Source organism: Buceros rhinoceros, unplaced genomic scaffold (assembly GCF_000710305.1).
Source record: "Buceros rhinoceros silvestris isolate BGI_N320 unplaced genomic scaffold, ASM71030v1 scaffold2017, whole genome shotgun sequence".
Lineage (NCBI taxonomy): Eukaryota > Metazoa > Chordata > Aves > Bucerotiformes > Bucerotidae > Buceros > Buceros rhinoceros.
Window position 1 is genome coordinate 6,507 of NW_010420228.1, and position 25,412 is coordinate 31,918.

The window sequence follows — 25,412 nt, forward strand, 5'->3', positions numbered from 1 at the left end:
GGCAGCGGCAGGTGCGGGTGAGCGGCTGCCAGCGGCAAGGCTGCGATGGGTACCCCTGGCCCAGCTCTCCTGCCGCACAGGGAAGCGCTCACGGCCACGGGCTGCACCAGCAGGTTCATTCTGCCCTTTTCCAGTGCCAGGGAATGCTGCCTCAGCAGCGGAGATCACCCGAAGTTGTCAACCTCTCTTTGCAAACGCAGGAACAAAGTTACTGTCACCTTTGGCTCAAAGGGAACCCCAGAGCCAGCAACGCTCCGCCCCGATCCCGCAGCAGCAGCCCCCCGCTCTCTGCCGCGCCCCCCGCACATTGCACCGTTATCGATCCCCAGCCCGCCGCCCCTCGAATTGCCCTCATCTTCAGGAGCCCCTGGAAACGCTTTCCAGGGGGGAAGCAGCCCGGAGCTGTTCCGTACTGCAGAAAAGCGACATGCTACAGCAGCACCATCAGCAGCGGCCGGCATTTAGCAGACAGCTGCTGCTTTCCATCTTAGCAAGGGATAAAAGTCAAAGCCTGGGGGCATTTACTCACAGGATTTCCAGGGGGGAAGCAGCCCGGAGCTGTTCCGTACTGCAGAAAAGCGACATGCTACAGCAGCACCATCAGCAGCGGCCGGCATTTAGCAGACAGCTGCTGCTTTCCATCTTAGCAAGGGATAAAAGTCATAGACTGGTGGAATTCCTCCACGGTACCTGGCTAAAAACAAGTACGGCCTTCAGGGAACACTTCCAGCTATGCAGGAAGGATTTGTTTTAGCTACTGGCAAATGGTACTAACAGCTGTTGGTATTAGCAGTGTCACTAGAACCCTGTACTGGTAGCGGTCTAAACCCACACTGAATTCACCCCGCGAACATCGTGCCTACCCAGAGGAATCTGCACTGCACAGCAAATGGGCAGGCACAGGACAGACGTGGATGTGTACAAATGATTTTCTGCTTTGGCCAAGGAATATTCATTGCAGCTGAAGTGGCTTAAAAACCACTTTGTGTCCTCTTATGCTGTGGGCATTTAGTCCCACTCTGGTTTTTCACCTTGGGAACTTTCTCAGCTCAGGTAAGAGTCAGGAGGCTGCCAACAGCCGATGAACTGACGCGCTCTTGCTGTTTTCGCACCCTAAGCTTTTAGGAGCCAGAGGAAGAGACAGGAGGCCGTTACGGGAGGTGACTGCGCAGGTTTCCAAAGAGCCTCCTGTGCCACTACACTGACTGGCTGAGCCCCATTCACTACATCTCTTCTGCTCGTTGCCCAAAGCTACACTGATGATGCGTAAGACAGAGTCTGACTCAGTCCCCCGCAGCTGCTGACACCCTGGGCTGGATCACAAGCAGAAGAAACATGCTTCTAGTCCTCACCAAGTCTGTAACTCACTGCAGAAACAGGCTGGCTGCTTTCCGGGGCATAGTTTCCGTTACCGGCACTACCTTCACCTTCCTGCCTACGGCGTGGAGTCACCAGTCCATAAATCACCATTCATAAAAATGATGTATCAGCATCATGAAAAATAATGAGCCTGTATACTATTTCTGACAAAACTAGTATTTGCTGCTTTTGAAAAGGATTCTTTGCCTAATCTGCACCTCCAAGAATCTCTGTCGCTACAGGAAATAAGCGCAAAACAAATTCTTTAAAACTTTAAAAGTTTATTGCCTAGAATAGCTCACATGGGCAGTTAGATTTATTTTTTTGTTACAGGGAAATCAAGCAAAACAGTTGAAAATATATATGGGTAACAGTAGAACAAAAGCCCAGCCTAATAATAGCCCTTTATATTCACCAAGTTATACTTAAGAAAACGGTGAGACAACACAGGGAAGTAAAGCATCTGGAAGACAGAGCTCTTCATGTTTGTACTGTGGATTCTAAACCAGTATCAGAGGCATTTTCTGTCCATATTGTTAGTTTTTTCTTCATAATAGCAAATTGAAAAAGGTCTTTGTGGGAAAAAAGTTTTACGCAAGACTTCTGAACCACAGCTATCAGCTTATGGGTTGACCGTTACAGATAACTGAAGGCACATGACAAAGTATTTAAAATATACCGAGACCAATCAAAATTCACAAACAGGACTTTCCGCATCCCCTGATCTATATTCCACTGATTTGCGTTCAAGCATTTTACAAGTTTTCCATAAGCGAACACACCCAGAAAAGAACTAAGGGTTTTGCTTTGGGTTACTTTTCTTGTTTTGGTTTTTAGTTTTGGGTTTGTTTTTTTTTCAGGAAATGGGATATAGAACAATCTAAACAATATTAAGTGCAGACACATTCCCTCGCTTACTATTAGCGCCCAATAGACCCACTGCTGAAGGTTGAATATGAGTACGAATATGAAGAGCTTGCTGATGCATCAAAACTTCCCCTCCTCGACCCGCTGCGTGAGCCGGAACGTGAGCCAGAGCGAGAGCCAGAGCGTGAGCCGGGGGCCGAGGAGACATTGTAGGGACTGGATATGCCTTTAGATGAGACGGAGGCTGCTTCCAAGAGCTTAAGCCCAGTGATGTCTTCCACCATTGACCGATTCATTGCATCTTTGTAGGATATTTTCAGTTTGGTCTTGGGGCAAGTCAGAATTTTGGGGTAGCTGTTTGTGTCTTGCAGTTTCTGGGCAGCACGACCATCAATCAATCCGTTCCTAATGGCTTCTTCAGTACTTATTCTTCCACGCACTTCTGGGTCCACAAGACCTCCAGTGAGGTACTGGAATTCGAGGAACCGCTGCCCAGCCTCGTAAGGCAACCATTTTTCCTTCACTGCTTCCGCTGCTGACATCCTCTTGCGTCCACCCTTTATGCCTTCAAACCCTATGAAGGCCTTCTGGGCTGGCTTGAGACGCGTGGCCATATCCTGATCAATGACACCTTGACTGGTGGCTTCCTGAAGTGAAAGCCTCTGGCCTGTGGTGGGGCATATTATGCCCCCTGTGCAGGCCTGGGCTTCAAGCAACCGTTGCCCGGTGATGCTATCCACAATGCCCCGCTGTATAGCTTCCGAAATGGAGATTTTCTCCAAGTTTTCTGTGTCAAATACGGCTGCAATAGGACTACACTCTTCTGGGGTCTCTGAGAAAGAACCACTTCTGATCAGCGAAGAACTTCTGACACTCAGCACTGTGGGAGACCGAGTCACCGACTCATGCCGGAACACCTCGTCAGTGCCGTTACGGCAGGAAATCATGTCTGCGAACTGTGTCAGGCTTAAACTGCCAGAGCGGTACTGGTCAAAAAACTTCCTCTCCACCAGACCTTTATCAATGGCATCTTGGATGTCATACTGGCTACCCGTTTTTCTGTCAACAAGGACTACTCTGCTGCTACCATCTGACCCAGTAATGGTTATTTCTTCCCACTCACACTCCTGTTCAGCTAGTTCTGTGTAGGTGTCAAAATCTATGAGGCCTTTGCTGTATGCCTCCTGCACAGACATTTCCCTGTTTGTTTCTGGATCTACAATGACAACCCGGCGCTTCCTCAGGGTGTTCTTCTGTGAGGTGTGCACCACCTTCTTCTTCTCTCTCAGGGGCAGAAGGCAGAGTCCTGTTGCTTCATCCTTTATGCATCTTTCTTTCAGCTGCAAGTAGGTCAAGTTCTCCTCTGTGTTGGGATCAAAGAACCCTTTGGTGTCATCACTTGGATCACTAAGGATCTGGTTGAGCTCTTCATTGAAGTAGCCACGCTTGTAGGCCGTCTCTACTGGCAACCGGTAGCTCTCTTTGGGGTCAATGATTCCTCCAGTAGCAATCTGGGCCTCCAGCAAACGAATGCCATGGCCTCTCTCTATGAGCTCTTTGTTCATTGCTTGGAACAGAGAGATGATGTTTCCTGTTTCGGGGTCTTTGTACCCTGTGACGGCTCTTTCAGCAGAGAGAAGCTTCTCTTTAAATTCAATTCCAACAAGGCCTCTTTTGTAAGCTTCCTCAACAGGCAGCCTCACATTGCTGACGGGATCCACGATGAACCCTGTAGCAGCCTGGGCTTCGAGGAGTTCAAGGGCTGTCCCTGGCCTAACCAAACCTATTTTCATAGCCTGGTAAATGCCCAGTTTCTCTTTAGTAGCCTCATTGTAGATACCTGCAATACAGCTAGAGCCCTGAAGAAAATCGATAATTCTCTCACTCACTTCTTCCACTGTTATTGCACCTCTTTCCAAGTCATTCCTCGTTGATTCCTTAATAATTCCAGCCTCGAGCAGCGCATCTGCTGAGACAGGCTGCCTGATCCCTTGGAATGACATACTCCTCTTCTGCACTGGGAGGAGCAGCAGACCAGTGTGTGGTTCAATCCTACATTTTTCTTTCAGCTGCATGTAAGTGACTGCTTTTTTGGTGGTGGGATCAATGAAGTTCTTCGTAGTGCCTTGGCAGTTGTTCAGGCTCCTGTACAGCTCTTTGTCAATCAGACCACGAGATAAAGCTATGTCTTTGGGTAGGAAAACACTGTTGACAGGATCAACAATCCCGCCTACAGCCAGCTGGGCTTCAAGCAGACGAATCCCAGTTTCTCTGTCAACCAAGTTTTTCTTGATGGCTTCAGACACTGGCACGGTTTTGCCAGAGAAAGGATCTTTAAATCCTGTAATAGCTTTTTCTGCTGTATAAATTTGTTCTCTGTCATCAAAGTCAATCAGGTCTCTGGCGATAGCGCTGTCCACAGTTAGCATCTCATTTCGGTGTGGGTCTATCACGCCTCCTGTTGCTGCCTGGGCTTCTAAGAGCAGGACGGCATTTTCTGCCGTAAGCAGCTGGTTCCGTTTGGCCTCAACGAAAGAGTACTTCTGTCTGGGGGAAAGAGACACCCCCGCAATAGCACCTGCGCCTTTGAGGTAGGGTTCAATGTCAGCCACAACTTCTTCCACTGACCTCTGCCCCTTCAGCAGCTTATCCAGCGTGAGTTTGTCTATCAGCTGACACTCATAGAGCTGCATTGCTGTGATCTTCTTCCGCAGCCCACTGAAGAGCAGCTTGGAGGCATCGATACAAAAGTCTTCCTCAGTCTGCGTAGATCTGTGGGACCCATATGGGCGTTGCTTGAGTTTCTCAATCTCTCTTTGTAGCCTGAGACGCTCGGACTCCAGCTCTGACTGGTTTTTGACAGCCGTCTCTTCCAGCCTGCAACGGTATCTCTCCTCGATCCGTTTGATCTCCATCTGCAGCCGTTCAATCTCGCTCCTCAGGGAGTTCTTCTCCCTCTCGCTCTTTTCCCTCTCACACTGGATCTTCCTTATGGATTCCTCTGTCCGCGAGTGCTGGCTCTTCCACTGATTGAGGTCATTCAGGATTTGTTGCTTCTCACTTTCCAGGCGTTGCTTCAGACGAGACTCTGATTCCAGGGTAACTTTCAAACGGTTCAGCTCCTCTTCTAATCTCTGCAGCCTGGCTTTGTCTTGCTCCAAAGCACTCATTTTTATCAGCAAGGTTTCTCTTTCTTGCATAATATGACTATACTGATTTTTGGATTCTTGAATCCTATTGGATGCCTACAATTTTGAAGAAGAAATAAACCAAAAGAGGATGGTTAGAGTTTGTGCTGGTTAGAGATATGCTCCCCGCTTACAGCGCTCTTCAGCCTGTCATTTAACCTGCGGCCAGCTGCCACTGGAAACCATTCCGGTCACAGCAGTGCCTCAGTCAAGACCACGGGTAGGCAGAAACCAGCGAAGGTACGTTGTCCCTTCACCGACAGTGTCTCTAGTACTGCTGGAGACTCCGTTCTGTTACCCACAGCCTTGATCTTCTGCTGATTTAGCTCTTTACGACTTTTTAAATCCTTCTCACTTACACACAGACAGAGCGCTGAAGACTCATGCAAGAGTCTGAGGCTCAGCAGATGTACCCGGACACAGTCCTACCAACCTGGTGAATCTGTGTAAGCTAAGGACTGATTCTAAGTGGGTAAAAGGGAAATACGCATCCCAACTTTCACTTTTGTGTTAGTTTCACATGTTGCTCCAAACAATTTTAGCTGTGTTGCTTTATATTTTAATTCACTTCATGTGTTCGTGTATGTATACACACAAACTCCTGCAAGCACGTACATTTGTATGCAGGCCATATTAAACTGAACACAAGTTCATATATTGGTAATACATGCATAGAGATGTACATCTATGCACAGATGTCAGGTAATCCTAAATGTTAGTACATTTTAAAAACCAGTATTAAGATTTCAAAAATAAAGAAAAACTGGAAAAAAGGACAGAAGAGCTGAAAATGGGAATGAGAAAAGAACTATAAAGGGCAATTACAGGAAAATTTTCGCAAGTGCTTACTTGTATACATTTAAACAGCTCTTTGGACAAGGAACCAGGCAGAAAGAATGAAATACAAAAAACTTTTTCTTTAACTCGTTTATGCTGTCACCTCAAGTTTAAGAAATAAGGGCCAACAGTAAAATTTGCAAATGCCTTTAGTGACTCGGGAACATAAATCCCTCAATGAAATGCAGGCACCTTAGGCACAGCTGACAACATGATCATTAATCCTCCCTCGCAGTCACACCTCACCCAGCTAAGCAGCTCAGTTTTGTTCTGCAGGTTTGTGACAGCACTCAGCCAGCCTCAAGGGACTGCTTTAACCCGTCCGGGCTGCCACAGGAACATAAATCCCTCAATGAAATGCAGGCTTTGAGTACCTTAGGCACAGCTGACAACATGATCATTAATCCTCCCTCGCAGTCACACCTCACCCAGCTAAGCAGCTCAGTTTTGTTCTGCAGGTTTGTGACAGCACTCAGCCAGCCTCAAGGGACTGCTTTAACCCGTCCGGGCTGCCACAGCCCAGGGACGCGCACAGCCGGCAGGAACAGCTAAGGCATGGTGGTACTCACGTACTCTCGTCTTCCCCTGGGATGGTTTGGTGGGGACTGGCACAGACCCAGGGTTTATCCTGGGGCAAGGCTCAGCTAGATGGTAAGAGTGCTCATGGCTCCCCAGCACAGCTCCCAGAGAGTTGAGACGCCACAGAAATACACAATTCTGCCATTTTTGTTTAAAAATGAACAAGTGGAAGGGCCATAAAGGGGATATTAGTCACAAGTGCAGTGAACTTAAACAGCAAATTGTGAATTAAGTTGATTCAAACGAACACTGCAGTTAAATAGATATCTGAGAGACAATAAAGCCGGGATCAAAATATGTGTGAATACCTCTAGAGCTTGCTTTTGGAATTTTTCAATTTCCTGTCTCAATTTTTCCCTTTCTTTCTGTAAATCATTAATCAACCCCTGAAGTTCCAGGGTTTGCTTGCTGCTCGTCTGAAGCTGATTCTTTAGTTCAGCAATGGCAGTATTTTTCTCATCAACTTCACTTCTGACCATTCTGAGGTCATCGTACTCCAATCTAACATTTCGCAGCTCTTCCTCCAGTAACAAGTGTTCCTTGGTCAGGTTCTCGGTGAGGGACTGAAGCCTTTCGATTTCTATTTTGCACTCATTCAAGTTTTTGCTCTTCTCCTCAGAGGTTTTCTGTAAGTGCTCGTAGCGTAGGTGAGCCTGTTTTAATTGCTCCTGCTCTTGGACCAGCTGACGACGTAAAGTCTCAATATCGGATGTGTATTTTCTGATCTCCTCCATGTATCTCTGCTTCTCTCTCACATGACCATCTAATACTTCTCTTTGGTGTCTAAGGTCATCTTCATTCCTCTTCTTTACAATAGACACTTCCTCTATCTGCTGTGTGAGATTAGTTATTTTAACAGATTGCTCTCTGAGAGATCTCCTCATGCCTTCTATCTCCTCCTCCAGTTTCTTCCTCCTGGATGTCTCCTCCATGAGATTTTTATTCTGCCTGCAAAGCTCCTCCTCCAGCTTATGTTTCTGGATCTGCAAGTCTTTTACGGTGCTCTGGAACTTTGCACTTTCTTGATCCCTGCCTTTTTTCTCCTGCGAAACTCTTTCATAGTCAATTTTCAGCCTGGCCAGTTCCTGCTCTTGGATCCTCAGCTTGTTAATTGTCTCGGTAGCACTCGTGTTCACTTTCTGCAGGTCAAACTGGACTCTTTTCAACTGACTGTTCTCATCCTCTAGTTCTTTTCTCTGACTTGTTTCTACATCCAACAACTTCCTCAGCCTTTCGATCTCTTTGTTTCTTTCCTTAATGGTCTTAGAAGCATCATCAAGTGACTGTTTGTACCGCATGCTTTCATCAGAGTGCCTTTGGATAACTTGTTTAAGTTCAATCTCCAGCTGCTGTTTCTTCTGAGAAAGCTCCGAGCCAGCTGCCTTCTGCTGCTGAGCATTCTCTTCTATTTTACGGAGATTATCTGTTGTCTGACTTATTGTATTCTTCAGTCTCCTAATTTCTTCACACAAATTCCTATTTTCTCTCATGGCATTATCAAGCTGTGTTCTATAATTATTTGTGTCCTCCTCCTTTTGCATGGTGACCTGGTGAATTGTGTTCTTTGTAATATTAATCTCAGTTTCATATTTGTTCTTTAAACTAATAATTTCCTCATCATAACTGTTCCTTACCTTAGCCAATTCATTTTCAAGTTCCCATCGGCTTTTAGCCTCTTCCTGAAGCTGAACCTTTAGCCTTTCCAGCTCCTTGGTTTTATCCTGAATAGTTGAGGCAGCTTCCTCAAGGGCCTGCTTGTACCTAGAGTTGTCTTCGCCACGAAGCTGAATGATCTGTTTCAGCTCCAGCTCTAACTGATGCTTTTGCTGTGCCACCTCAGAACTGCAAGCCTTGTGCTGAAGAGCATCTTCTTCTGCTCTCCGCCGCTGATCTGTGGTTTGCAGAATGGCATCATTTAGTCTCACAATCTCATCCTTAAGGTCTCTGTTTTCTCTTGTCAGTCTGTCAACCTGGGCTCTGAGGCCTTTTGCATCATCATCTTTCTGTGCAGCTATCTGCTGGATTGTGGTCTTCTTAATATTAATTTCTGTTTCATACTTGTTCTTTAAATTACTCATCTCCTCGCTAAACTGGTTTCTTACCTTAGCCAGCTCATTTTCATACTCCCTCTTCCGTGTGCCTTCGTCCTGCAGAAGAACCCTTAATCTTTCTATCTCGTACTCCTTCTCCTTGATGACCTTCTCAGACTCTAACTTTTGCCAACCAAGGCTGTCTTTCTCGTTTTGTCTTGTTTTCTGCAGCTGGTCATAGTCATTCTTCTGCTGCTCATATCTATCCTCCAGCAACTTCCTTTTCCTTTTCTCATCTTCAATCTCGTAAGTCAGCCTGGTTATTCTGTCATTTAGATCCTTTATTTGAGCATAGCATTTGTCCAGGTTTTGCTTAGCAGAATTCCCATCCATTTCAGCTTGTCTTTTCATCTCCTCCAAACTCATCAGCTTTGCCTTGAGCTGAGAAATGTCCATCTGATACTTCTGCAGATTTTGTTCCAGGAATTTATGTTTGTTGCTTGTTTCTGAATTTGAGTCCCTGGCAAGCCTGAGTTCCTCTTCCAGGAGTTCAATTTTGGTGTTCTTCATCTGCAAAACAATAGCAGAAAAACAAACAAACAAAAAAACCACCATGTAAACCCTTGTGACAACTGTTTCAAAACCATCACATGCAATACAATATACATTTGTCATGCTGACAACTGCTTTCATGCTGACAAAGCATTTCCTTCTCTGCTTCAATGAGAGCTCAAAATCTGTTTTGAATTAATTTTATCAAGACAAATTCTGGAATCCTTAATTATTCGGAGTCAAACCTTATTCAGAACTCAGCATAATGCCTTTCAGAGGGGAAATGAGACTTGATAAGAGACGGACATGCAATACAGATAGTAGAATCTGATGTTCCAAGAGTTCACCAGCAAAGTATGAAATAGCCTTTAGAACCTACATGGTTTTCAAACAGGTGACTCATTCCAAGGTGACCTCTTCAATGGGCCTCTGTTTCCACCGAGCTGTATCAAACCAGGAGGTTACTCCTTTTGAAACACTTCAGACATGGCCTGAAATGAGGTTTGGCCCCTTAACCATGAGGAGCAAATTTTCAGCACTGAGGTAATGGTTCTCTCACTGAGGTCACGGTTGTGATGGACAGAGAAGGACCTCTTGCATGCTTCAGTGAGCACCTCCTGTTTTCCAAGAAGGCCAGTGTTCTCCACCTCACACATCACCTTGGAGGAAACTTCTCAAGATACTGCACTCTGACAAAAGATGCATCAAACTGCTTATATGCCTCCTTCGTGGGACACTAAGCTCATGATTTAGTTTTTTACTATTTCGCACTGTACTAAAGGAGAAAATCTTTGATCAGTGATAGCTTGCTAACCTGTGACAACAACAGAAGGTAAAGAAGTCAGATTACCTTCAAGTCCTCCATGCTCTTTAACATTTCACTTAAGAATCTGTAATAATCTCCTGATCTTGTAAGAAGCTCTATGTAGCGAGACTGAGCTTCGCTAGCCTTGAAAAGAAGGAGAATTGTTAGCAGCTTGTTCCAGAGTTAGATACGAACATACCTGTGTCTCAGATCATTTAAAGGATCCCGATCCGCTGGAGAAAACACATCACTTGACAAAGTACAAAGCAAATCCTCCCCCTCACAAATTTACATGACTTTCTGGGGACCCAAAACGTTTAAACTCTCCCTTCTCATAGACCCACACCTTTTTTGAGGTTATTCCCCCCCAGCTGAACCCAAGGCTTCATCCTGTGGTTCATCATGCTCTTCTTGTCTGAGAGTCACAGGTAAACCAAGTTAAACTTTTAACAGCAGTTAATCCCCAGGTTGAAAGTGACTAAACCACCTGGGGCATGACTCTTACTTTCTCACAGCATGTATGCAATGGGCATTGAATAGGAATGAGGTACATTCCTGAGGGCAATCTACTGACTAAACGAGCCTGAATAAGATTTTACAGCATGGCGACTATTCTGCACTAATTCCTTATGCTTCTGCGCTTAGCACACGTTACTAGTGACAGCACAAATTATTAGACTACAGCTGGACATGACTCACCACGGCTCACACGGACAAACAAATGTACTCAACATATTGATGGGTAGGAAAGAAAGATACCTCTTGTAGAATCAGCACTGCAGGAGACTGAACCACACTCTTCTTGATAGGTATGTTGAGCAACGTTTCTAATCCGGAACTGTAGGAAGCAACCTGCAGTTCATAATCCTGTGGAACAACCAGGAAAGGTACGATTCATTTAGCAGCTGTCAAGGAAGTCTCTGGGAATCTAGATTTCGCAAAATGCAAATAAAGATTTTTTTTAATAAAAAGCTGTATTTTCGCTTGTTTATATCTCCGGCCATGCACAGATGATCCTCTATCATCAACACAAACCTCAGCAGTTCAAGTAGCACTGCGGAGACTCGTGGAGGAGAATGACAGAGGGAAAAAGAGAAAAAAAATTTTACAAAACAGGGAAGATACACGTTTTCGTTAGTTGAGGGCTACCAAGAGATAAAAAAGCTTCATCGCAACAAGTCTGGTTACAACGCATCGTCCAGTTACTGTTACCAACCAAAACTTCACCAGAAATTACTGTCTCTGGATATCTTTCATATCACATACACCACGTTATGTATAGCAACATTCTTCTCATGAAACAAGACTGAGCTCGAGAAAAAATGGATATGAAGGTGCCATAAAAATGCAAAGACCACAAAACCATTCCCTGTGTATCTTCTTGGTTTTCATGGCTGTTGCCCACCATTCCTCCTGCTAACCTGTGTCTGTCTTGCCTCCTAGTCCAGATCCTAATCAGGCCTAACTCCTAATATACCAATTTGTTCTCTACTCCCTTATTTTTTTTTAACATGTGGACTGGAAAGTTTTGTCTGGCTAGAAGGAGACTGGTTCTCTTGAAGAGAAGCTCTCACTGGTATCTCCTGCATCATCCCGCACTCTTTAGGTGGCAAGTACACAAACTGCAGTCATCATGTTTTGTACGCACAAGTGCTTCACACCAGCAATTTCCGCACACACGCATCACGGAGCTGACATTTCACCTGCCGGCAGATGGGATGCGTCTGACCATGAAAAACCCACACCCCGTAAAAATGCTGAAATCTGAGTACCTTAATTGCAGCCGAGCACTGATCTGCATGCTTGAGAAGCTCCTCAACTTTGTCTCGCTTCCCACAGATTTCACTGTGCAAGTTCTGTCAAGAAAAAAGACAGCTGTGAAGCACTGCCTCGAGATTTACCAGTGTTTCCTCCTGCACATGCTGCTGCACGAGCACGCACCTGCAGTGTGAGACCACTGCAACCTCAGAGACTGAGACCTGAAATGACCCATAGCCGTGCAGGTTTTACAACGATAAGCTCCCAGCTCATGAGCAGGTTGTTCTCAGAACACAAAGTAGCTGAACAGCTCTCAGGGCTGGGGAGGGAGAGTTCAGGGACTTTAGCTTAGATACAGTTCCTTGCCTTTTAATTTTGTGCTATAATTTGTCCTGTAAATTGCACCATCGTGCAGTCCCTTAAATTAATTCGAAGTGTTAAAGTGTCAGTGATCAGGTAGGAACCAGAACAGGCCTTGTTCATCATCTACAGCAGGGCTGACAGAAAGTGATGAGCATAGTATTTCCTCTATCCTTCCTGCCTTCTGCACATGTGGTGGTTTCTGGTAGTTTATGTACTTTATGATTCAAAACAGGTCACTGCATTGCACTGTATCAATACTGGCATTTGCTGAACAGCTAAACAACTTAAAACCCAGATGGCTGAAGACAACTCCGTTGGGTGCTGCATACCTTCTGATCATGTAGGTATCTCATGATGGTATTGCAATCGCACATCTTTGTGGACTCGATAGAATCCTGCCTGCGCTTGGCATCACAGATCCATTTGCACAGAGCCTGGTAGAGATCGCGGTAAGTTTTCAGCTGTTTGATCTGCCTTTCTAAATCCCATGATCTAGAAAAAAAAAAAAATGGGAAAACTGTCCAAATTGAAAGTGCAGCTTTTTTTCTCTCTTTAAACATTTTTCAGAAATGACACAGTAATAAACCAGGTGAAACTATGAGAAATCTCTAACAGAGATTCCTAACAACAAAAAAAAATTCAAATAAAGGAGAATTGTACTGCCTATTAGTCACTCAACATGGGTTTTCAGTGCCTCACTTTTGCGTAACTCTGTGATACACAGAGGTTAGGCACTTTCTGTCGGCCAAATGAGGGACAGGTAAAACCTTGCAGTGGTAAGACTCCAGCTCACTGACTTCAGTACTCCTGTTCTCCATTTCCACCAAAACCACCAGCAACCTCTCAATTCTTATTAACAGGACTAGATTTCACCCTGTAGTAAATCCAAACCAAACCACACCCCCAAAACCCCCCACAAACAATCAGAATGCCTGCAGTTCAGTAAAGCCTTAGAAAAACATTGTTGGGATTTTTTTAATTAATTGTTGGTGTTAATTTTTTTAACCCTTGGGTATTGGGTATTCAGGAATAAGCATAGTTGCTTTGTTTGAGGGGGAAACTGCTGACTGGAATTACTGAATCCAAGAACATTAGCAAGAATAATAATAATAAACAAATCACAACAACCCCCTAGCTCCGCAGTGATACATTTACATGAATAACTCATTTTCCTGTTTGGTATTACACAATGCCTTTTAGAGTCTGTCCAACCTATTCACCATTTGCTCTGATCTTACTGCCCTGAAGACATCGCTTACCCTCTGGAAGGGGTGATCAGTGCATATTAGCTCCTTTAGACTCACTGCTAAGCTGATCTTAGCAGTAATAGCAATAGGAAGCAGCTATTAGGAAATACAAGCAAACCTGTTATCTATCTGCTTATCGGCTCTCTGCCAGCGGTCTATCAGCTGGGTGACTTTGTCACTGAACTTTCCAACGTCCATGTCATACAGAGTATATGACTGGCAAGACTGTGAGTGAATCTGAAGTGTTTTCTGCAGCTCATTTTCCAGGGCATTCAGTAATGACTTCTTCATGTTTAGGTCTGCTTTCATTTTCTAGAGGAAGAACAAAATGCTGTCATACACTTTATTCTTGAGAAGATACTCAAATTCAACCATCAAAAGCATGCACAATGTGTTGGGATCTACAGATTTTGTTTCTAATTCAGTAAGGTACAACATGTTTGAAGTTAGACTCACTCTTAAATAACGTGCTGAACTAAAAGCCCTCTGCTGTCATATTCTGTAGCTCACATTTCAGTTTCTCAGGACCATGCAGAGCAGTTACAAAAATAAAAAAAAACAGGGAAGAGCCTAACTTGCTTGTCCCTAGAAACAACTGACTAGAAAATTTTACTGAAGTATAAAAGATTCCTGCCCTTGCAACAGCTGTGGAATCAAGCCTCAGGACTGGCAGGTTTTTAAATGTTATCACACAGATTATTTTTATTTTCCTGTTTACATTTTTATAAACATCTTCCATGGAGATGATTTTTTTTAAACACACGCTTGTTTGCTTGCACATACTCACTGTGGGTATCACCAACTGGCAGACGTAGTGCAGGCAGTGGTCTGCCATGCACCCCCCAGTCACAGGGACAACGGCATCCTTCAATAACGTGCCCAAGCACACACTTTTCCTGTGCAGCTCAAACTTACACCAGCTGAGAACAGCACCCAGCAGCTGAACTGCAGCTCCCATTTAACGCAATAAAAGGGTAACCTGGTTGTGCTCCTTTGTGCCACCTGCTACACGTGAGAATGGGAAGGAATGAAAGAGTCCCTGTTCTCCCCAAGTCGTTCAGTGCACGAAAGGACCAGCTCAGTGCCAGACAAAGACTGGTTCAGCAAGCCGACTCTGTGCTCAGCACACGCCTTCTTGCCCTTGCACATGATGGGTAGTTCTCGCCAAGATTTGAAATGGACTCTCCGGGAAAACCAGGAGAGACAGTAATACTCAAATTCACTTGTTACAAACTAGATGACAAGACAATTAAACCTTTTTGCAAGAAAGGAGGTATTGCCTTCAAATCTACCTTCATGATACCCATAAACACGGAACATTCTGTGCAGAAATGGATTATGAAGACCTTCCACACCACTGGCTTTGCTGTGGAGGGCAGCAACAACCAGGGAGTGGAAGAAGTAGTAACCCATACATCCCTTCCAGTAATCTGCAGAGGCATTGTGTGTCTGTCATAAAATATGACAAGATAAGCATTTCCATCTCCTGTGGTTTCGGAAGGGTTTCACCCGGTTTAACAGACCAGTGCTGGCAGCTACGGATTTTGTCTTGCCATGCCCTTGGGCCTTGGCCTCTCACCTTCAGACAGGCCCGATAAGCCTCCACTTTATCAAGATCCAGAGGAACAGTCTCCTCTTCAGACAGTCTGACTTCAAAAACTCTGATCACATCTTCTGTTTGTAGAATAATCTGGAGCAGACACCTCAGTGCATTCAAGCTAAAATAAACACAAGACAAATCCATTATGGACTGGGGCTGGAAACGAGTTATTTTTAATTAATTGCAGATCATTAGTTGCAGAGACTAGATTATACGGAAGAAATTTCAGTGATATCCACAATTCTTTTTTTTTTTAATTAAAGTTTTCCAGAAAAAAGAAGAAATTCATGTAAGTGTTTGCTTCTACCCACAGATACAGCAATTGGAAAGAAGGTGTGATTTTACACTACTGGTAACAAAAGGCAGGTTTCTAGTCTAAGAATTACGGAAGAATGTGAATGATTTATTTCTGTAACCTCTATTTTCTTACCTGTCTAAGTAGCCAGCAGAAACACCATTAATATTTTCCAGTTTCTGAAACAGGGCATTTATCTCTGACTGCAAGTAGACATACTTCTCACAGCCTCTGAAGTTAGGCAGCAAGTCCTTGTGCTTATTGAGGGTTTCAGCCATTATCTGAGAGTCATTCTGCACACCCTAAGGAAAAAGAATGCATTATTTACGCATTTTTGGTGGCTGAATGATCATTCTACAGCACATATGCACTTGGTCTCCTTATCCAGTTGGCCTGCTGTTATCTAACCAGCGTGACTGCGGACTGAAGCAGCGCCTGAGCCTGCCTTCTTCAAGGGAAGTAACACTGGGTGGTTTCTTTCTTGCATGGTCCACAACAGGTAATTCCTCTTTTTGAGCACCTCATCCACTCTGAAACTCAGCTCTGTTGAAAGCAGAACACTTCACCGCCAGCTGCCTACTGCACTCAGGAGACACACCAAAGTCCTTCTGCTCTTAAGGCCTTTGTAACCTCACTGCCTCAGCGGAATTTCTCATGATGAACCTGTTCTCTTTTCCCACTAATCTTCTCCAGTCTCCTTCAAGTCTTAGGAACTGGGAGAGGTAGAGAGCCTGTAAGCCTCATGTATCCACTCTGCATCCCACAGACAGCACTTCAGAGATAGATGGTGAAGTGGGGTCTCTACAAAAGGATTTTAATAAAAATTACCAAAATAATTTTAATCTGGATAAGGCTTAATATGAGCTTACATCCACTTGACTTCCTATATTCCTGTGTTCTTTGCCTGACAGAATTTGACTTCTAAAACCCACGATTCAACTTTTTCTACTTCGGAGCTAAACTCCAGATCATCGCGGTTAGCTTCCAACTGAGAATTTTCTGCACAGGGTGTGTCTTGCCCAGCTGATCAGAAATATAACTGCAGTATGCTCTACAGCACAGAGTCACACTGAGCTTGAGATGATCAAAGACAATCAGCCACAGTTACCTCTAAATCCTTTATTCTGACTGAAAAGTCATGCACAGCCCCTTGATCCACTCCAAGAGGAGCTCTTTGAACCATCCGAATCTCTGAAGCTTCAATCTGACGACGAAGTTTCTGAAGCTCCATCAGCAGCCAAGCCTCCTGCTTCTCAAGTTCTCGGTTTCTCTCATTAACGATAATGGTGTTTGAGGAACCCACAGGACAGGTCTCAGTTGGAACCACTGTAAACCAGATTGGGTAAACGTCAACTGCCAGAGAACTGAGCATCTACATACAGGAAGCCCATGTAGTGCCCAAGTGACCTAAACACTGAGTTGCTCTGTAGAACTGAGAACAGGTAGAAGACCTGAGCCCTTCTGCAGCTGTTTCAAGGAAAGAATTCAATCCTTTGCAAAAAGACAAACTTTCTTCCTCAAATGCAGCAGTGAGATTTTGCTTCCTAATAACTGAAAACAGATCAAATGGACTACACTCCTTTCATTTCCCCAGAAAACTCCATGAATCCGGAGGACTATTTCCAGGTTCACACCAAAGGAAGGAAGAACAAAACATGCTCTTCCCTGTGCATGGCCAGTTGTGTTCTCTTTTACAGCAGTACTACTCTTAAATGTGTTTCATTTGTATGAAACATTCGCATTTATGAGAGCATTGTCACAAAAGGAATGCACCCCCAGCTCCAGCTGCCAAGAAAAAACCCCAGCAGTCCAAAATGAACCTGTTTGTGGCTGCCGTGGCTGATTGGGCAGTTGTATGATCAGGGTCTGGTAGTGCTTCTGAGCATCAGTGAACTGAGTCTGCATCTTCCTCTTGTCTTCATCGCCAAACATCTCTGAGCCTTGGCTATTCCTGAGGAACTCTTGGTAATGGATCTCCAGGTCAGTTATTATTTTTTGGTAATCTTCCTTACGCATTGTTTTCAGCTGAAATGAGGAAGAAGAGAGTTTTGAAGAAAGCAGCAAGTGGAGAAGGTTTATGACCAGTTAATCATTCAGGAACAAACCAATACACCTATATAAAAGCCCACACGGGAACTGCATTTAGAGTAAAACCTACCCAGGCTGCCTCTAAAAGCACGGTGCTATAAGTGCCCCCTGAGCTAATCTATCCTTGTTATAGTCATTTCATAACTTAGAACAGCTTCAGGTTCTACCTGTCACTCTGTCTATCCATGCCCACGCGTAGTGGGAACAAGCACAGCAAGTATGCAATGAATCCCCTTAGCTAATCTTCCCGTTTATCCACACCATGTTTGAATGGGAAAGCTTTTTGCTTTTCGTTTAGTAATACAAGAGCCTCTGTTTATCACTGCTTGAGCAATCCAGCAAAAGGAAGGCCTGTGGTTCTGCAGAACACAGACCTGCACGGGACACAGCAAGCACTCTTTGGGACAGTGGAGGTCAGCTCATGGATGTCCCTGGTCTGCAGGTAAGGCCAGCTGGAGTCTTACCTTGGCAATAGTCATCGCTCTGATTTTCTCAATGTCAATCATGCAATAGTGCCAAGATACCAGGCTCTTCATGTTGATGTACAGCTGGTTCCACAAAGCTAAAATAGCCTCATAGTACTGCTCAATTCTGAGATGAGAAAAGAAATTCCATGGTCAAAACGCATCTGTCCTTGTAGCACCGCTACAAAACATCTCAAGAAACATCCACCAGATGGGAAATGTGTTAAGGCCTGTCCACTACTTGAAAAAAATCTTGGAAATTCATTTATCCGTTACTTCCTTTATTAGAGATGAGAAAAGCCTTGTAAAAGTTAAGTTTTAAGTATTTTTAGATCCCAGGAGGCTTCACTGAAATGAATTTCCTCAAGATGATGGTCCAGTCCTTAATTCCCTACCCTTAAAGGCGGGGGGGAGGTGGGAGGGGGGCACTCTGGTCAAGGCACAGACCAGATTTTGTGATTGGTTGCTATTTTGAGCGAACCCTTCTATCTGCTCCTGGGGTAGGTGTCCAAACCCTGTCAGCAACTCACTTGGTAGCCAGATCCACTGCTAATGGGTTGGGGGGTGGGATGATAAGACTGACAGATGGCACCAGCATATCCACCCCTCCAGGGCCGGTCACCAGCCACTTGCTGCGCTCGTTATTGTCCTTCAGGATGCACTCATCTCCTTTGCGCACTGTTTTCTGTAAAGAACGCAGAACATTTTTTTCTTTAGTTAAGTGGGGGTTCTAGGAACGACAGAAAAGGAAGATGCCTCTAGATCACAGAAGCAAGAGTGTTTCCCAGCTGACAAGACTGGATGTCTGTCTTGGCTTTATACTGGGGCAAGACATCAGTACAGATCCATCTCTTCTCCCTGAACCTGGTTTCCATGTGAAGAAAACCCAAGAAAACCACAGAACACTCTGAGCAGTTGCCAGTGCAGTAGATCATCAGACTTTGGGCTTGCCCTGACAAATGTCACAGACTGAATCTGGACACATGGCCACAGTAAGCTCTGCAACCATGTACAGCTGCACACCAGTAAGCTGGAGACATAAGGATGTTTAGTTCTGCGTCTGTACTTGCGAAGGGCCTGGGAGCAAGTGCACCACAACTAGAAACACCAGCCCCAGCTGCCAGAAATCCTGACACTGTGCGGCCATGGCTGCAGCCATGGGGCAGGGTGTAACCCACTCACATCCAAGAGGAGGAGGCTCCTCCTACCATTCATCCTGATGGGACTCCACCTGCATCACAGCTCTACAGCCAGCAAATACCATTTCTGACATAACTAGTAAAAGGCCATGGGCTTTGCATTGATCTGAGCATGCAGGGGCTGCACACTTGTCTTGGTTTACCTTCATCTGAGCAGGATTTCGCTTGCTTAAAATAACAGCAATTGCCAAGAAGCCAGGTATGCATCGCCTAAATTTGTTCAGTTTTGCTTATAGCAACAAAAAATTAGTCAGTCTGTCTAAGCTGAAATTCTGTGACTTGGCAATAAAATGTGGTGTGGAAGAGCACAGAGTGGATAGCAGAAACGCCAGACTGTGAACACAAATCACAGTGGTCAGTTACTGGTCACTACAGGAGTGCAACCTAGAGAATCCGGTAAAGCAAGTTTTACAGATAACAGAAGAGAAAAACTGGGTAATTGGGAACCAGTGAAGAGAAGGCGCATGAAAACAGGAAATACCTAAGCCTACTGTTAGGTAAAAATATAGAAATAAACCCATGCAGCCCCATTACTAAGGAAGAAAACCCACCACCATGCATTTTGTACTCCAGCCAGCAAACAACTCGGGATCCCAGTGACTCACTGTACATTCCTCACCTTCTGTGAGGTGAAGAGTTGACCTAAGGACCCAGATGAACGTTGCAAAGGTGAGCGAGCACCAAATAAAAGGTGTAGATGCTGGGAAGCATCTGTATAACAATTTTAACCCTCTTATCGCTGAAACTTTCCTGTGCTAATTTTATCTATGAGTATTAATGCTATTTAATGGACTAACAATAATAGTTTTTACTAGACTTATTAACCAACCAGAACCTAGATTGTTTATTTATAATTGCAAGAAAGTCAGAGGTTTTCTGTCAAAGGAATTTAAATGCTGATCAAAAGCAGACAGAGGGGTTACTCCTCTCAGCTCCGTTTGTTTACTAAACCATCTGCCATGTTCTAGTTTACATGATGCTCATTCCCAGCCAAGAAGAAATACAATACCAGATCCTGTTTGTAGTCACACAGAGCCTTGAGGATAATGGGCTTGTTACTCCGGTAGTCTGGGTTACGTGGCTTCAGCTGCACAATCTTCTTGGATTTATTCACCAAACTCTGCACTTGCCTCTTGTATTCAAGAATTCTCTCTCGTTCATTCTGCAAAGATTAACTGTATGTTAAAAAATCCATTCTAAAAAGAGACCATAACTAGTTCCCACTGTTTATGAGAAGGACACATTTGGAGCTCAGGGCAGGCAAAACTTCCTTTGGCTCCAATGGGAGCTAACACAAAAACCTCTGCAGTTTTAAAAAAAGAGAAGAGAAACATCAAACTATCTCTGCAGCTCCAGCAAGCTGCAAAGTTAGCAAAACTTGCAAAGCAGGTTTTTCATACAGATCTGCAGTGTGGTTAGAGTGATGTGTACAAAACAGAGGAATAAATGCAAAGAGTCTGTTATAACATGAATGCTAACCCCAGAAAAGCAATCCCTACACTCTGAAACCTGACTTTGTCAATTGCCCTCTGGCATCACTGACCATTTTTCCCTCCAGTATATTCAATTTGGAACTGTAGTACCTAATTAATCATGAGCAAATAGTTAGCTAAAAAAGCTGAGTTAAGGCCTTTCAAAGAGACTACGGTGATATAGCGACATAATGAATCATCACTAGTATCTGAGGAGGGCAACGGATTGCCAGGGAAGGCAGCACATAACCTGCCAGGTGGCTGTGACAGTACCTCCAGCTCTTTGATCTGCTCCAGCAAAGACTGCAGCGACATGCTTTTATCGCAGATGAACTTCTTCCTGATGGAGTCTTGAAGGTTTTTCAGGTAGCACTCTGTGGCTTGGGCCTCTTCGAAGAACTGCAGGAGAGAAGTTGTGATTTCAGTTGTTCACAGCTCTTAAAAACATCTGCTAAAAATCAACAGATTCCTTTCATGAGAAAGCCCAGTTCTCACCTGGCAGAAAAGTAGCATTTACAGTATGGAAACAGTGTGTTATGCATAATCGTGCATGGATTTAAAACATTTTGGTACAGAAAAAAATCTCTGATGCAATTCACACACAGCAAAATTGGTGTGAATTCTCCACTTTGCTACTTACCTGAAAATAAGCTGCATTCTCTTTCAGATGAACATCAATGCACTTGGTGATTTGAAGAATCCAGCTCCACTGAGTCTGTAATGTATCCATGTAGGCCTGACAAAAACAGTAATATACAGAACTCAAACCACCACACTGATCTCTCCCACACTCAGATGCAAACAAAACTATTTATGCTCCACACAAATGCAAATTAAAAATTTGCTAAAACAAATTCATGCACAGCAGAATAATGTAACTCGTGCAAATAGTTCCCCAACTTCTAAGCATCCACCTAACTGAAATGAGTTAAATACCTGCCTGTGGAATGCAGAGAGAAATTTGATCATGACTTCAATTTTGTTTGATCAGCGTAAAGCCTGAAGTGCATGAACAAGAAGGGGTGAAATGCACAAACAACAGTGCAAATAAAATATTTCAGCTGCAAATTGTCATGTTCTCCATCAAGGAACACTATCAAACGTGATTTTTTACAATGGCTATTTTTAAATTCAAAATTCTCAAGTAGCCCTCGTATATTCTGTAGAAAATTACGTAACTTTTTCTTCACTGCTGGAGCTTACAAGGATCTTTCCTTCAAGGCAGAAAGTGATCACAGAAGAAATACGAATGGTGATTTCACACAACATGGTAACAGTTAGTGAAGTAAATACACTGAAATCTGGAAGGACTCATTTGGGGGATTTCCTGTTAGTTTCTTTTAGTTTCGGGATTCTTATGCACTCTTAAAACTCTTAACAACCACAGCATTTCCTAATAAAATCATGTTTCCCAAACTGTTGCAGCCTTTGTAATTGAAAGGTAAATGTACACCAAGCTGTGAAAGCAAAAATGTCTTGCCTAAGCTGTAGAAATGCACTATGAATTTCAGCTGCAGAAAGTATTTGCACCTGGATTAAATATAAACCCTCAACGATGGGTGTGGCTTTCCTCAAAACACGCCTGCTAAGATAGCAGAACAGCCACATGCCTTCCTACCATAAATTCCACTGCTCTGCAGCCAACTCACATGAGGTACAGCAATGTCAGTGCACTCTGAGAACTCCCTAAGTTCATATTTTTACATGCATCTGTCACCAAATCTGACAGCAATGAGAGCTCTTAGGCAGCCTCCAGTTGTGGCCAGGTCTGTAGAGGAAAGTAGTACATTTACTAGAGCGGCTCACGGAGCTGATAAAAATGGACAGGTTGTTTGGCAGGCAAACCCTTCGCACGCTGAAAAGCAGCAATTCATTCGCAGACTTTCACTGAGAACTTCTCCCATGTAGCAACCAAAGGAGCAAGCGAAATCACACCCAGTCGAACTCACCTCGATTTTGTCTGAAGCAGGGTGCTGGTTGAGCACTAGCTGGTCACTTTCTTGCTTTAGCTTGTTGAGTTCTTTTTCTTTAAGTTCCAGTTCACTCATGCGTTTCTAAACACCCAAACCACAGCATTAAATGAGACATACATTGCACAGGATGATTTACTTAAAATTATCCCTATACTTGTGTCAAGGTAAAAGTATCCCTGCTAACACTACGTAGTAATTCTATTCAGTGTGCTGAAATTGATTATGAAGACAGCAGAATCAAATTGTTCCAGTTCTAGTCTCTAGACTTGCTGCTTCACAAAGCAAAGAACCCAAAGTTCTGCCTTTCCTAGGAATGATGGAAGAAAAACGACTGTGTCTTGCAACACCCAGAAAAACGGAAATTAAAAAAGGTACCTCCTTAATAGTGTGACCTTCCATTCCTTTTCCAATTTGACGGTCAGCACCAATACTGGTTAAAGAAACGCAGGTGTTCAGTGTCCCTGCACGCTCACAGGAGAGGAGGAGCAGTGCAGACCACCTCTTCCCATGTGCTCAGTGTGCTGCTGGCAAAAGCAGAGGCAGAGAGCAGCTCCCTCTGCTGTAACTCTGCCTCCTGGACAGACAATCAGAGGAAAATATGGGGATCCCCTAACCCCTACATGGTCCTAAACTTCTTGAGTCAAGCCCCTTAGTTCAGCATGCCAACATATGACTGTGTGCACCAGCTATGTGTGATTGCCACACATGTGGTATCACCTGTGTGTGACAGCTATACGCGATAGTCCACAATGGACTGTACGGGTAAGGCCGGCTTCCAAAAAACCAAGACATCTGGTTGAATGGGAGCACAATCTTCCAAGAGAATGTCCAATCTTGACTTAAAATGTTGTCTCACAGTTCTTAATCCAAAAATATTGCTAGAAATCACCAGGAGCTTCAAAAGAGTGAAGACAGACCCATCTCCTTGAGCCATGTTCCCTCACCACCCCAAAAGAGGAAAGCATGGAAAGCATGGGGAAGCTGAGCTGTCTTACAGAGAAGGCCTCCTGCTTCCTGGCAATGTCAGTGTTCCTGTCGCTCCAGTCGTAGAGAAGCTCCTCCTCCTCACAGTCATTGATCCACATGATCTCTCTGCTGGTGGCCTGGATGAGGTTCTGGAATTGTCGGAGTTGATCCATTCTCTCAAAGGAGTATTTCTGCAAAGAATTCCGGAAATGAGAAGCCATAGTCACAGGAACGCCTCTGCTGGATGGAGAAGGGGAAGCCAAGAGCAGTCCTCTTTAAAATAAGAGCAGAACACACACATCTGTAAAACCTGTTGTCCATGGGCAGCAGATAATGTGCCTGGGTTTATGGAGCTAGGAAGCTTGCTGGCAGTGGACAGTGGGCAGTGCGACCAGATTTGAAGAACAATGGGAACCTGAAGTTGGCAGCTTCAGAAAGTCGTTTCAAACACAAGTGCAGCAGACAGGTCAACAGGCCAGCAAAAAGGCACGGGGGAAAACACAAGGGATGTCTGAACATTTCACATCACTTTTACTTGCACTCTCTGCTCATGGTACCTCCTTGATATTGCAGCAGTACCTTTCACACAGATGACAGACACTTCATTAAGAGATTCCTTCTCTGTCCTCATGTCGTAACACACATCCTGTCGCTTGAAATGTGGAATCGGCATCCAATCCCAAGGGTTAAATCTAGTATTTGCACAAGATTTTCACTATATTTTACTGAAGATCCGAAGCAGGGAAGATGCACAGCCTGTGGAGAATTTGGGTCTAGTCCCATCTTTGAGTAACTTTTTAAGCTTCCATCACTACATTTACTCCTACTAAGGAGGAGAGTTCTACTCTTCACCTGCTCAGCGACCAACTCCCTTCACCAGGTGAAAACTAGAAACTTCCTGTGAGGGTAAGTGAATTATGCAACAGGTCATGAATTAATCTCAGGTTCGTGACTGAAGCTGAACCTCACAGAAGCCACAAACACTGTCAGTTTACTGCTGAATAGAATTATTTGAAGATGCATCTGTCACTCTGTTGAAACCTGAAGTGTCCCTTGACTACCGTTCTGGTGTTAATACAATAAAAAGAGCACTCGTCACAGAGGGCACCAGAACTGAACACATCATGCTCACCAGCAATCCTTCATATTCTTCCTCCAGCTGATGAACCGCAGCCTTCTCCCGCTGAAACAGAGACAGCAACTATTCAGTGAGCCTTTTACAAGCTGCTATTTGCTGACATTTCCTTTACAGTGTCAGTATCACAATGCTCTAAGTATAGGTGGTAACCTGCAAGTGCCTGTGAGACACACAGGTGAGCAGCAGATCTGTGCCACTGGAGCTCCACAAGAAGTGTAAAACCAGCGCCTGGACAAACTTACTTCCCTCAGGGATGCTCAGTACCTAAGCAAGGTTGCACATGACCCCTGTAATACTAAAGCAGCCCCCAAAACTGGATCTCTTTAGCCAAGCTCCTAGACAGCTGTGGGGAACCAGCTAGTCCTAGAGCCAGCTTTGGAGATTATCAAATAGTACAAACTACAATGTGAGCAGGAGGCTCTAATTTTTAGTCCCATTTCTATTACTGGGAACCTGCACGACCTTATGCCATAGCACCTTGCCTATTTGAAGCGGAAGGGAAAAGCAAGTAACACCCCTTCCACACTCCAGCTTGGCTGAGAGATCAGAGCTCCAGAACGGAGTGCCTCTTCTTTAGATCCAGTTCTCAATCATGCTGTCCGTGTGAGCAATTAACCAAAAAGAGCAGGAAT

The 25,412-nt window shown here is 44.4% G+C and overlaps 1 protein-coding gene across 1 annotated transcript in view; it reads right to left on the bottom strand.

Moving 5' to 3' along the window:
- Window positions 1-2,279: 2,279 nt before the first annotated feature.
- DSP (desmoplakin) overlaps window positions 2,280-25,412 on the bottom strand; it is a 29,151-nt gene continuing 6,018 nt past the window's right edge. The window contains exons 5-23 of the mRNA XM_010139209.1: window positions 24,775-24,825; window positions 23,672-23,833; window positions 22,653-22,757; window positions 21,344-21,439; window positions 20,977-21,102; window positions 20,241-20,393; window positions 18,563-18,717; window positions 18,033-18,159; window positions 17,301-17,505; window positions 16,589-16,806; window positions 15,616-15,782; window positions 15,165-15,303; window positions 13,704-13,897; window positions 12,668-12,830; window positions 11,990-12,073; window positions 10,977-11,084; window positions 10,263-10,361; window positions 7,139-9,430; window positions 2,280-5,471 (exon numbers count right to left, since the gene is read on the bottom strand). Coding sequence (XP_010137511.1) covers window positions 2,280-5,471; window positions 7,139-9,430; window positions 10,263-10,361; window positions 10,977-11,084; window positions 11,990-12,073; window positions 12,668-12,830; window positions 13,704-13,897; window positions 15,165-15,303; window positions 15,616-15,782; window positions 16,589-16,806; window positions 17,301-17,505; window positions 18,033-18,159; window positions 18,563-18,717; window positions 20,241-20,393; window positions 20,977-21,102; window positions 21,344-21,439; window positions 22,653-22,757; window positions 23,672-23,833; window positions 24,775-24,825 — 7,836 coding nt within the window. The remainder of the gene's footprint in view (window positions 5,472-7,138; window positions 9,431-10,262; window positions 10,362-10,976; window positions 11,085-11,989; window positions 12,074-12,667; window positions 12,831-13,703; window positions 13,898-15,164; window positions 15,304-15,615; window positions 15,783-16,588; window positions 16,807-17,300; window positions 17,506-18,032; window positions 18,160-18,562; window positions 18,718-20,240; window positions 20,394-20,976; window positions 21,103-21,343; window positions 21,440-22,652; window positions 22,758-23,671; window positions 23,834-24,774; window positions 24,826-25,412) is intronic.